The sequence below is a fragment of the Labrus mixtus genome, chromosome 8, assembly GCF_963584025.1.
Source record: "Labrus mixtus chromosome 8, fLabMix1.1, whole genome shotgun sequence".
Lineage (NCBI taxonomy): Eukaryota > Metazoa > Chordata > Actinopteri > Labriformes > Labridae > Labrus > Labrus mixtus.
This window is the reverse complement of record NC_083619.1, coordinates 11389394-11401622: the sequence shown is the minus strand read 5'-3', so window position 1 is coordinate 11401622 and position 12229 is coordinate 11389394. Positions and strand designations below refer to the sequence as shown.

The 12229-nt window shown below is 40.7% G+C and overlaps 1 protein-coding gene across 1 annotated transcript; it reads left to right on the top strand.

Moving 5' to 3' along the window:
• Nucleotides 1-368: 368 nt before the first annotated feature.
• rgs11 (regulator of G protein signaling 11) lies at nt 369-11765 on the top strand. The gene is made up of 17 exons (XM_061044288.1): nt 369-505; nt 813-909; nt 1147-1197; nt 2709-2815; nt 3077-3128; nt 3433-3491; nt 3649-3725; nt 3812-3893; nt 6892-6960; nt 8044-8067; nt 8160-8221; nt 8526-8639; nt 8831-8946; nt 9789-9876; nt 9960-10098; nt 10876-10958; nt 11050-11765. Exons 1-17 carry the CDS (start codon nt 443-445, stop codon nt 11186-11188), a joined length of 1422 nt encoding a protein of 473 aa, XP_060900271.1. The 5' UTR covers nt 369-442; the 3' UTR covers nt 11189-11765.
• The last annotated feature ends 464 nt before the right edge of the window (nt 11766-12229 follow it).

The following is a 12229-nucleotide window of genomic DNA, read 5'->3' as shown; positions in this document are numbered from 1 at the left end:
GCATATAAATATTCAATGTGCGATCCCTGATTTTAATATGAATTTTCCTTAGGATGCTTATTTGTGCCAATTACAGTCCTGTTACGTGGTGTTTATTATGCGGCCAGGAGTCAGGCAAGTCATCATGTTATAACCTTTTAACCTTAGAACAACTTTTTGTTATATAACAAACGGACCCAAATAATATAGACCTTATCAAATATTGAATATTGCATACTGTTGCAAAGCTATATTTTTGTGATTTACAATATTTTTAGTAGGCTATATTTTTCATATTTTCGACACGGTAATCCTTTATAATCTAGGCGCGCGCCTGTTAGGCTCCGGACCGCCTCGTGGAGAAAAAAGGAAACAGTGGTGCACTCAGTGTCGCGCGCTCCCGACAGCACTTCGCTCTTGCACTTTCTGCCGTCCCGCCGACTGATCCCAAGCAGCCCGCAAGATGACCATCAACACCCTGGCTAAAGAGGGCTGGAACCGGGAGCAGATGGCGTGCTTTCGAAAGGTAATACTGACTCACTCTGCCTCAATCCTTTTTTTTAATATATTGTGTGACATATTATATTGTGATTATATTGAAGATGTGAGCATGATTCCGAAAAATAAACACACATGAGCATAACCCAGGATAAATCAAGTTATAAAAAGGAAGAATTTTTCAAATCTGAAAAACGTTCTTTTGAACGTATGACTTTGTATGTGTGTTTAAAGTGTTACTGTGTGTCTGCAAGCACGTGTGTGCATCTCTGTGTGTGACTTCATGTATGTCTTTGTGCGTGTGTGTGTGTGTGTGTGTGTGTGTTCTCTGACAGATGGAGAAAGTGATTGTGGCCATGCAGGACCCTGACATGGGCATGAAGATGAGAAACCAAAGGCTCCTTATTACAGTCATACCACACGCCATGACAGGTGTGTGTGTGTGTATGTGTGTGTGTGTGTGTGTGTGTGTGTGTGTGTGCCTGCATGTCAGTGTGCATCAGCATCTGCGTGGACTTGCACTTTGCAGCCAGTGTTTGAGTCCCAGAGGTCATGCATAATGCAGCAGTGGATTTGGGAGAAGACTGTGTGCTTTGTAGAGCAGAGTGAAGAACTTTGTCTATTTTTCTTGTCTCTTCTCTTCTCTAACTCTGGCTCTCTTTTCTTCAGGCCGGGATGTAATTGACTGGCTGATGCAGAAATACAATATCGGCGAGGAGGGTAAGCAGCTTTATCGATGTATAAATTACATGTAGAGAGAGAGAGAGAGAGGGAGAGAGAGAGAGACTATCTGCTGTGATTCTCTTCCTCAGTGTGACTGGTTTGTTGTGTTGTTGCTAGTGTGTTGCCAGGATATGGAGCTTTCTCTCGAGCTGACGTGGTAGTGATGTGTTTGTGAGTGTATTATGGGGGTTGCTGTTTCCAGTAAACAAGAACTGGGGTCAGCCTCAGAGGATCCCAGTTTGATTAACTCGCCTGATGATCTGCGTTTGATTAATGTCCCTGTGGAGTTCAGCGCCTCAGGAGACTTTGCCGCACTTGAATTAGAAGTTGGAAAAAAGGAGTCTGATGGTCCCTGTGGCCTCAGAGCAGACTAAAAGGAGGAAGGAGAGAAGTCAGTCAGGGAGGGGTAGAGAGAGAGAGAGAGAGGGCGAGAGATTGTGTGTGTGGTAAGAGCTGATTAAAATGCATTGCACAGCTTTTTTTGGAAGCTGTCAGTCATTAAAGTAGGGCTCTTAAACAAATGAGGAGGGACTGAAGATTGATTATGCTTTCATCGCTGGAACAAAGTGTTGTTTTGAGAGCGACTGCTGACAGGGTGCATATTTAAAAAATAAAATAAAATGTATGACTCATTTTGGTGCACAGTATTTTATACTTATTTTATTCCCTGATGCCAAAATATTACTTATTTTTCCTGTCGGGTATGAGAGCCCTAACCAAAAGCTTCTTCTTTGGACAGTCATAAATAAAACCCTCTTTCATATGTTTCTAAAGAATAACTTCTCAAATGTTCCAATTACATTTTGTCCTACCAGGTGAACATTTATTATTTTGAGTATACCTCAACAAAAGTGTGACAAAAACATCTGTATATCTATATATATATGTGGAAAACACTGTTCCTCCCATTTAATTGGCTTTTCAAAGGTTACACAGTCTTATAATGTTGTTCTTCTCTGTTATCGCTAAATGGTAATGTACCTTAAATAAAATAATGAACCAATCATTTTTGATCATTTAAGCATCAAAAAGTAAAAGGCTAATAAAAGCTCAGTTATTAAACTTTACACATCACATCTAACACTTGCAAGATTATTTACACAGCCCAATCATTAATCCACCATGAGAAAACAGTGGCAAAGTAGAAAAATCCTTTTAGCAGGTAGAAACCTCAAGCAGAGCCAGAGTCACTGGTGGATGGGCATCTTCCATAAGATGCTGAGCCTCAGAAGTGGGAAAGGGTAGAAAAGGAGAACAAGTTAACCTTTGTTGGACTTATAAATTATGTTATACAAACCTTGCATGGATAGTCATCCTTGTGACTACACGTTACCACATTCTGTCTGTATTTAAGACATTGGAGCACTAATGACATCAAACACCAGTTTACTGGAGCCTTGTTCTTTTGTTCGCTTGAATAAGAAATCCAGATTAAACTTTAATTTTACAGCCCTGACAACCACCTTGTTAAAGTTAAATGTTTGAGCCTTGTGTGTGTTTTTTAACAGAGGCACTTCACATTGGTAACATGCTGGTGAAATACGGATATATTTACCCCCTAAAGGAGCCCAGATCCCTTGTTTTAAGGCCTGATGAGTCGCCTTACCGCTTCCAGGTAAATTTCGCATGCAGTAAATCCACTCTGTCTACTCTTGAAACCCCACTCTCCCTCTTCCCAGATTTAAAAAATAAAAACACTTTGGACTTTTAGTCACTTTCTCTCTATCACTGTCCATCTCCCTTTCTCACTCTCACTCCATTAGCCCACCCCCTAATCCCCCATCCATCTGCCACTCTGCTGCCACTTCTCCATCAGCTGCTGCAGCACTATCAATTTATATCATTAATGACTGAATATGAAAACTGCTTTTCTCAGACTCCTTACTTCTGGACTAGTACCCGCTGGCCTGCCTCAGAGCTGGACTATGGTAAGGCAATGCCAACAACACAGTGAAGGGTGAAGGTTAATAACATGCCTATTTCAGTACAAAGAGGGCTTGTTATGTAATATCCATTCAATTTCAAGATTAAGCATCATCTTTCCATCTTTTGTGACATGATTAAATGTGACAAACTAACTATAATTCTAAGCAAGAAAGCTTTTACGTAAAATACAGCTGTACTTGCTATCGTCCTGATAAGAGTAAGAATGACTTTTAGGTAATAAGACACAGATTAGAATTTAAAATTAATTTGAAATTAAAATCATTTTTTTGTCTTATTTTTTGTTAGCAATCTACTTGGCTAAAAAGAATATAAGAAAACAAGGAGAACTGATGGAATATGAAAAGGTAAGTAAGTGTGTCTTTCTAAATAAAGAGCGAGTGAGTGTGTACATGTGTTATGAATTCCCCAGTGGTAAGTGTGCAGGCCCATGGCGTTATTCTACATTCTCTCAATTCTTACCGCAGTGTTCTTCCTTCCTCCCTCCCCTCTCTCTCTTTTTAGGAGCGGTACAGTGTGCTGCACAAGAGGATCAACCACACCTGGGACTTTGTGGTGATGCAAGCCAGAGAGCAACTCAGGTGAACTCGCGCACACATCCAGCCACACAAGCTCACACACATATCCCTCCGCACACACACAAACTTACAGTGTGATTCATGTTTAGAGCATCCAAACAGAGGAGGAAGGCGGACCGCATTGTTCTTGAGTGTCAGGAGCAGGCCTACTGGCTCATCAACAGAGCCCCGGTATGTTCACTACAACTCTGCTCTAGTCTGTATTATATTAGCAAACTATGCTATACTGTATTATACTGTACTATACTGTACTGTACTGTACTGTACTACACTACATGTAGTTTGAACATTCACAGGAATACTGAAAATAAACTACCATGCACACAGTTCACTTACAAGTTGAAGTTCTCTATATTCTTACACATCAGTATCTGAAAGGGTATTATAATATGATAGATACTAGTATAGTATTGCAGGAGTGGTTGGAGTGAATTGTTTCCAGCTTGTGTGTGTCATTGTGATCTACTGGGAGCAGACTTGGTTGAAGAGTCTTACTGCAGCAGGCAGGAATGACCTGTGGTTTCCTCCTTGACACACCACAGGTAGCACAGCCTATCACTGATGGAGTTGCTCAGTGTTGTTACTGTACCATGCAGCGGGTTGTGAAATGTTCTTCATGCAGGATGACAGCTTTGCCGTCATTCCCCTGTCCCCAACGCTTCACAAGTTTGTCCAGTCTGTTCCTGTTTGCAGCCATGATGCTCCAGCAGACCACTCTGTACAGGATGGCTGATGCCGCCACAGAGTCATAAATAGTCCTCAGGAGTGTTTCCTGAACTCTGAAGGACCTGAATCTCCTCAGCAGATGGAGTCTGCTCCGGCCTTTCTCATAAAGTGTGTTGAAGTTGTCAGTTTAATCTCCTTGGATGTTCACAGGTGTGGTATGACTGTGACTGTGAAAATCCAGCACCAGTTCTTGGATTTTACCTGCCTTGTTGTGGAGGCAGTTCCACTGGCACCAGTCCACAAAATCCTGGTTCAGTTCTCTGTACTCCCCCTTGGCTGATATGCAAACTGCAGCGGGTCCATTGATTAGCTCGCCAGACTGACTCGGTTGAAGTCATCGGGTCGTGAGGTCTTGGGCTCCGGTACCGCGTAAGGGTGTGTTCCGAGGCTGTGGTAATCTCCCCAGCTTCAGGCTCATGTTGAAAATGTCCCCCATAACCCAGCAAAGCTGGTCTACGCAGGATTTGTGCAGCCTGGAGCTGATGCCATCCAGATCAAGCCTTTTTGACTTTTAGCCCCCTCTGTTCTCTGTTCCTCTGGGCTGTTGAAAGGGCAAGTTTGAGCAGGGGGACTGTGTGCTGGTAGTGGTGGATGTAGGAGGAGCAGTGAGTTTGTAGGGGGATGTGAGGGTGCTGTAGGGTGCAGTCAGACAGCGGTGGTTGCATCAGGAGGGAATGGGTAGGGCAGCGGTCATCAACTACATTTGTACAAGGGCCATCTTAAAATATGCTCGCACGTAAGCGTGACAGCTGTCAACCCCGATATGAAGAAGTTGGTGTGGCTAATATTTCAGCCTTGATTTTACTTGTATATTTATTGTTTTAATCCCTCGAGATAATTTATATCCTTGATGCAAACTATACACTATACTTACATACTGTGGTAGGTTGAAGATCAAATGGCCTTGGATTTACTCGTGTATGTTCCCTTGAAGAGGAAAAAACGTCCAAAAAACTGATAAAACAAATTCCTTTAATCCACAGTTTTGTTAAATAATCTTACAGGATGTTCAAAGTCAAGTTCTCCTAATTAATAAACTATACTACGGTGAGGAAACTATGTGGCTCGATCCTTAATTGATCCTCAACTGCCTGAATCACTTCTTACCCTCCCACAGCACTAAAGAGCTCTCTCTCTCTCTTAAAGTGACGGTAACCTACCTGTCACTGCTCTAACAGTAATACCATACTGTTTTTAACTTTACAGAACATCCGTCTATGAATTCAATCAAAATACTTTTAAGTGACTTAAGTAACATATTTTATACCTGAACAATGAAATCCTAAAATAAAAGATTAACTTTCAAACAAAATGACAGACTGCTTATTTATGTACTTTAACATGCATGAATGTAACTTGGCTCCTACATATACACCATGTTTTGCTATGCTAAACCATACTTTTCTTAACTCTGTTACAAACTACAGAAATATATTTAACAGTATTTAAAACATTTAGATGTCCCACCAATGTTCACTCGCAGTCCCTTCTGCCTCCTCCATGAAATATTCAACCCATCTGGTAAAAGCTGCGGCTTTCAACAGAAGAAACAGAGAGAGGGAGAGAGAAAGAGAGAGAGAGCAGGAGAAACAGAGAGAGGGAGAGAGAAAGAGTGAGCAAGAGAAACAGAGAGAGGGAGAGAGAGAGAGAGAGAGCAGGAGAAACAGAGAGAGGGAGAGAGAAAGAGTGAGCAGGAGAAACAGAGAGAGGGATAGAGAGAGAGAGCAGGAGAAACAGAGAGAGGGAGAGAGAAAGAGTGAGCAGGAGAAACAGAGAGGGAGAGAGAGAGAGAGAGCAGGAGAAACAGAGAGAGGGAGAGAGAAAGAGTGAGCAAGAGAAACAGCGAGGGAGAGAGAGAGAGAGAGAGAGCAGGAGAAACAGAGAGAGGGAGAGAGAGAGAGAAAGAGAGAGCAGGAGAAACAGAGAGAGTGAGAGAGAAATAGAGAGAAAGAGAGAGAGGGAGAGAGAAATAGAAAGAAAGAGAAACAGAGAGAGGGAGAGAGAAATAGAGAGCAGGAGAAACAGAGAAAATGTATATCACATTTCACCTTTTTAGTAGCCTCTTAACACTACAAGTCCATCTGATACATAGAAAGAGAGAGAGAGCATGATGGGAAAAGAAGAAGGAAATACAAGATAAAGTGGAGTGGTACTGAAGAGGGACACAGAGGAGAAGGAGGAGAAGGGGAGGGTTTGGAGGAGGGACTCCATCTTGTCTTGCTCTTATGAATTAGGGACGTGGCTATGGAGAAAAAGAAAGGAACATGAGAATAAAAGCCAGAGCTAGTGGAGTGGAAGGATAAGTGCTTACTAAAACGCATGCAGACACACACACACACAATATATATATATATATATATATATACAATATGTTCACACCCTAAATGACAAACACACTGTACCTATAGTTGTAAGAGCGTTAATGTGTGTGTATTGTTTTCAGCCTGGGGCTCAGAATGTGTTGGACATGGGTCTGGAGAGACCAAATAACTTCAGCTCACGAGTGACTCTGGTTAGTGACATCATTGCATTTCTTTACTTTCTCTTGTCTTTTTACTTCTCTTTCATCGGTCATACCTCTCTAAAAAATAAATCTGATACGATGATATGTCTTATATCCATATTTTCTCCCTTTTTCTATTTCTTGCTGCCGGGATTTTTCAAAGTAAGTGGACACGTGAGCTGTGCTTTATGTGCTAAGTTTCAGTATAATAATATTTTTGTTATAAGTGTAAATGCTGATTCAGAAGGATCAGCAATATCATTTACACATGGAGGGTCAATATTTGAGTCATTGCCAAAAACATTCTTACGAGTTGGAAAAAAATATATCTTCAGGGATTATGAAATATACACATCTCCAGAAAAAAGGCGACCAGTGCAAACTGGTTAAGAAAAACAGAGGATCACATATTTGTACGACTGCGAGTTCCTTCTCCTTTTTAAGCAATATAAACATTTTAACTTAGGAAGAGTTCAGAAATCCATATTTGGTTGGATATTTTTTCAAGTGGTCTCTTTAAAAAAATGAAGAAACCAAAATTAGCATAACCTACAACCAAAAAGGAATGTGAACGACTAGTGGAGGGCATGTTAAGAAGCATGAACGCTCTTATTCAAAATCAGTTATACCACCAAATGTTGATTTGTGAACTCTTCACATGTTTAAAAATGAGTGCTGTTTTGTTTGAAAATGATTAAGAACTTGTTTTTGTTGTATTATTTTCAGTCTGAAACACACTGCATCTTTACGGTTTCTCAACCAGTTGTCATTTTTCCCAAATTAAATACCTTAATGAAAATATTTTATCTGGAGGTTTGGAGCGTTTTTCATTTTATTCCAACACAAACCCATAAACAGTTCAACCCGAGAAAAACATATTTTTGAGATGGTCTCTTATTTGCTGTATCACAAGCACATATTGTCCCACAGTTCAGAATACATCCTGCTTTAATATTTGAAGCCATTGTTTGTGTAGGTGAACACACAGACATGTGGGGAATGTCTTATGTGACTGATATAACTGTATGAATGTGTAATGCAGTCATTGTGTGACCTAAAACGATACCTTTGTGTTTCTCTCCACAGAACTAGAACAGCGACTACTACAAAAGTGAGGTATGCATAACTACCATTTGAAGTCAGAGACTGTATAAAAGCTAACGTTGTGTGTGTTTACATCTGTTTCTTTTATCTTTCTTTCTTTATAGATTGAAACTTGTAAAAGGGCCCTTGGAAGAAATCGTGTAAAGTCATCCATCTGCCTCGAAGGGTATGTGTCACTTCTATGAATGCACACATACAGACACACACACACACCCATGCACACAGGGACTAATGGACTTGATGCTGCCTTAACCGAACTCTACGTCTTTGTACGAACACACACACACACACACTCACATGCACACAAGGCTTAGTGCTCCCACTATAAGAGCCACTAATGGATGCTTCCCGATGCAACTTGGAATTAGTGGCCATTTACTGTTATGTTCTGCAGCTCTAATACAACAGTACTGTGTGTATGTGTGTTTTAATGTGTGTGCATGCCTCTGCATTTGTGTGTGGATGCACAGTTTTGTGAAATACAGCGAGCAATACCTGAACCACGACCCCATTATGCAAGGCTGTCTTCCCAGCAACCCCTGGATCTCTGACGACACAGCGCACTGGACAATGAACACCGAAACGTGAGAATACACACCGATACAAACACACGCATAACAAATTCACAACGGCAGCCACTAAATTAGTGAAAGTTTAACCACTTTCAGCTATTGTGGCATACTATCAGTACATTAAAAGTTATCACGGCAGTTTATTATTTGTGCGTCTGTGTACCTAGATGATGTTTGTGTTGATGTTGTGTTTCTGTGAGCAGGGTGACTTTACCGACACGTCTACGAGTGGAGCAGTGGAGCTTCAGCTTCATGAGGCTTCTTAATGACTCCTTGGGGAGGCAAGAGTTCATGACATACCTGGAGAAAGAGTTCAGTGGTAGGTGTCACACATTGTCAAACATTTGTTGCCCCTAGGGGAATTTGCCTTGAACCGAGAGCATAAAAACACAATACAAGTGACATAAGACTATGAAACCATATACAGGGCAGCACATAAAAACAAAACTGTTAAAAAAAATCTGAAAAACGTACAAGGAATGTTTTTACAGCAGACACAAACATACTCCAAGTCACAACAATGAACAGATCTGAGTTGAGTGGTCAAACATCCATAATTAAGGTCCCTGGACAAACGTACTCATGAATGAATATGCTAGCTAATCATTACTTTTAACAAATATTTAATGGGACAATATTATGAAGTGAAGACATTTTATATCCTAAAGTTTAAAAAAATATCCCCCCCAAAAAATCTTTAGGCCATTTTCCTGTCCCATTATTGCAATTGTGATATCTCATGAACAGCAGGAAGGAATACTTAAAATACGCCATCAACTGTCCAATCGGACTCAACAATGATTCTATTTTGTTGGTGAACAGTCCCTAACCTAACATGTGGAGGGATTTTTGTTAAATCTATATTTTTCCACAATTGATTTGTGGATGTATTGGCAAAGAAGATCAGTTGAATTACATGGTGAGCTGTGAGGATGAACAAAGTACTGTAGTTAAGAAAGAAGAAGGGTGCAATCAAGTCTGACATGAACAGCTGATGAAGGTTGAGGACACAATGCAGAAAGTCATCCCTGCTGACATGTGAATTACTGCCACGGCGTAAGGTTTTCCAGAGAGGGCAGCCATGCAATTGAAAGTTTCTAGTGTGCATCATTTTTGTTTTATGCACCTGCATTTATACCTTGTTATTTGCCTGTCTTCCAGGGGAGAACCTGTGTTTCTGGCAGGCCTGTGAGGACGTCAGACATGGAGAAAGTTCCAAGATCATCGAGAAGGTGGAAGAGATCTACAAGTAAGCGTACTTATGCACACATAAATGCACTCACTTATGAGTACGATCAAATGACAGCTCATCTTTCTGTGTGTGTGAATCAGGACTTTCCTGGCTCCAGGAGCTGCCCGTTGGGTCAACATCGACAGCAAGACGATGGACAAAACTCTAGAAGGGATCAGACACCCTCATCGTTTTGTCATGGACGACGCACAAATGCACATCTACTTTCTAATGAAGAAGGTCGGAACTCTTTGATCCACAAATAGCAACATTGTTTTTTTTTTGGGGGGGGGGGGGGGCTTAAGTAGTCTTTTAAAGAGACCAATTTGAATGGTGCCTAATGTCTGATGTGGTGCTTTGTAAGGACTCCATCTGCAGCATTTTGTGTTAGCTTTAGTTCGTCCATTGTCTTTTAAAGCAGACCAGTGATGTCGGCATTGTCAAACTAATAACAGGTAAAGTGTTTACCAGCCAGTCACAAGAGCCTTCTTTTGAGATGATAAAAAAAGTTTTGTTATAATAGTGATGCGGCTCAGACAAAACCGACTCAAGAATATTAACAGGGTAATTCCTCCAGGGATGATTAGAGCACCAACTACATAATTTTTCTTTCCTCTTTTGATAGACATTAAATTGTTTATGTATTTGATAGATTCAACCAGGGTTTTGATTTCTAGGAGCCAATAGGTATAATTCAGTGTCATCAGCATAATGCTGTTCCATATTATTAATACCCTATATGCAATATAAACTAAACAGCAGTGGGCCATGTATTGCCTCCTGAGGGACACCGTATGTCAACTTTTCTGTTCCTAGGCCCACAAAATGAAAACAACAAAAGGAACTCGATACACTTTATTTGGTCAAAACATACATCCTCTGCTAGTTAGATGCAGACTTTCTTTATTTCTGGTCCAGAAACTAAACGCAGCAACTTTTATGCTAAGCTGACGGTAATAACACCACAGGTGGGTTGGATTTTCTTTGATGCATTTGTGATTGTGCTTGTGTGAATAGGACTCTTACCCAAGATATCTGAAGTCTGACCTATACAAGAACATGCTGGCCAAAGCTATTGTGCCCCAGGAGACAAAGAAAAGGTACAATTTATCACCATTTACCCATTTACCAGCTCTAATTAAGTACATTCCTTCTCTAAAATTGCACTTTATTTTCCCTCCTTCCGCTCAGTGTGTTCCCCTTCATGAGACGCCAGCGACACGCAAGCCCCTCCCCTGCTCAGGTTGTCACTCATGGGGCGGAGGAGGACGGGCACGCCAAGGGAGGTGGCCAAGCAGGTACCAACCCTGGAGGCGGCTCCCATGTCTGATACTGGGATCAAACAAAATGGGACAGACTCATTCAGTCAAAACTGGTCGCAATAGCAACCATCTACAGAGTTCTGATCAACTTTTAGTTTTAGGTTAAGCTACCTTTTTCACCACTGCAACATTACCAGAGCTAGGACCTCAATGTAAGAGCCTCCTCTAAGAGCACAGGTGTTAATGCATACCTCAGCAGCATCACATCATATTTTTAGAGCATGAGCAGAGAGAAATACGATTTTAGAACTACAGTTACAGCCTTTACTGCTGCATATTTATCCTTCATCTACATCCCATCTCAGTCCATAAAGTCTATCCTGTTGTTCTTGATATGGCCTCCAAAGTCTACCTGTGTCCCTCAATAGCTTTTTATACTGAGCCTAGCCTACTATGATTCCTCTAATTATTAAAAGGTTGTTTATAGAGCTATAGAGTTGTAAAATATGTTTGTGGTCAAACTTTGCCTCAGTTTGTGTGATATTTGCTTGTTTCTTCATTCCATGTCAAAGCCCCACAGTTTGATTGCTGTTAATTTAGCTTGAGCATGTTTTCATCCCAATAAAATGTCACAATAACATTCAATGTTTTGTTTTTTTGTGTGTTAAGCTCTGCATGTTGCAGTAAAACTTAAGTCTATGTGGATCCGCGGTCTGGTTAATATTCCTTTTTTGGTTTTCTTGTTCGTATCTTCTCTGTCTGCTCCGTCTCTTTGTAGCCTTTGGGTCTATTTTTAACCACAGATCCTTTTCATGGTTTATTTCAATATTAATTGAATCCCGAATGCACACTGAGGGTTCAAGAATGTAAGAAATCAAATGATCAAAGGCTTGTGAAAAAAATCACTTGAACTGGTAACAGAAAGTTACAGACCTTCAGTAACTCATGCTAAAGCAGCTTTCTGAAGCTTAAAATCATCTTCTACTTGTATAAAACATCAGCTCAGGTGTCCTATAAAGCCATATATCTGCTGTTCTGCTCTCTGTCTCTTCTACATCTTTAGGTAAAAATATCTCTTTGCATATTTTCTCTCAGGGCTTTATTTATTT

What these genes read in the sequence shown, in the direction of transcription:
- rgs11 (XM_061044288.1), top strand. Translation starts at nt 443, where the DNA reads ATGACCATCAACACCCTGGCTAAAGAGGGCTGGAACCGGGAGCAGATG. An exon ending in ATACAATATCGGCGAGGAGG is followed by an intron (nt 1,198 to 2,708) that starts GTAAGCAGCTTT and finishes GTTTTTTAACAG; the next exon opens with AGGCACTTCACATTGGTAAC. An exon ending in TCTACTTTCTAATGAAGAAG is followed by an intron (nt 10,099 to 10,875) that starts GTCGGAACTCTT and finishes TTGTGTGAATAG; the next exon opens with GACTCTTACCCAAGATATCT.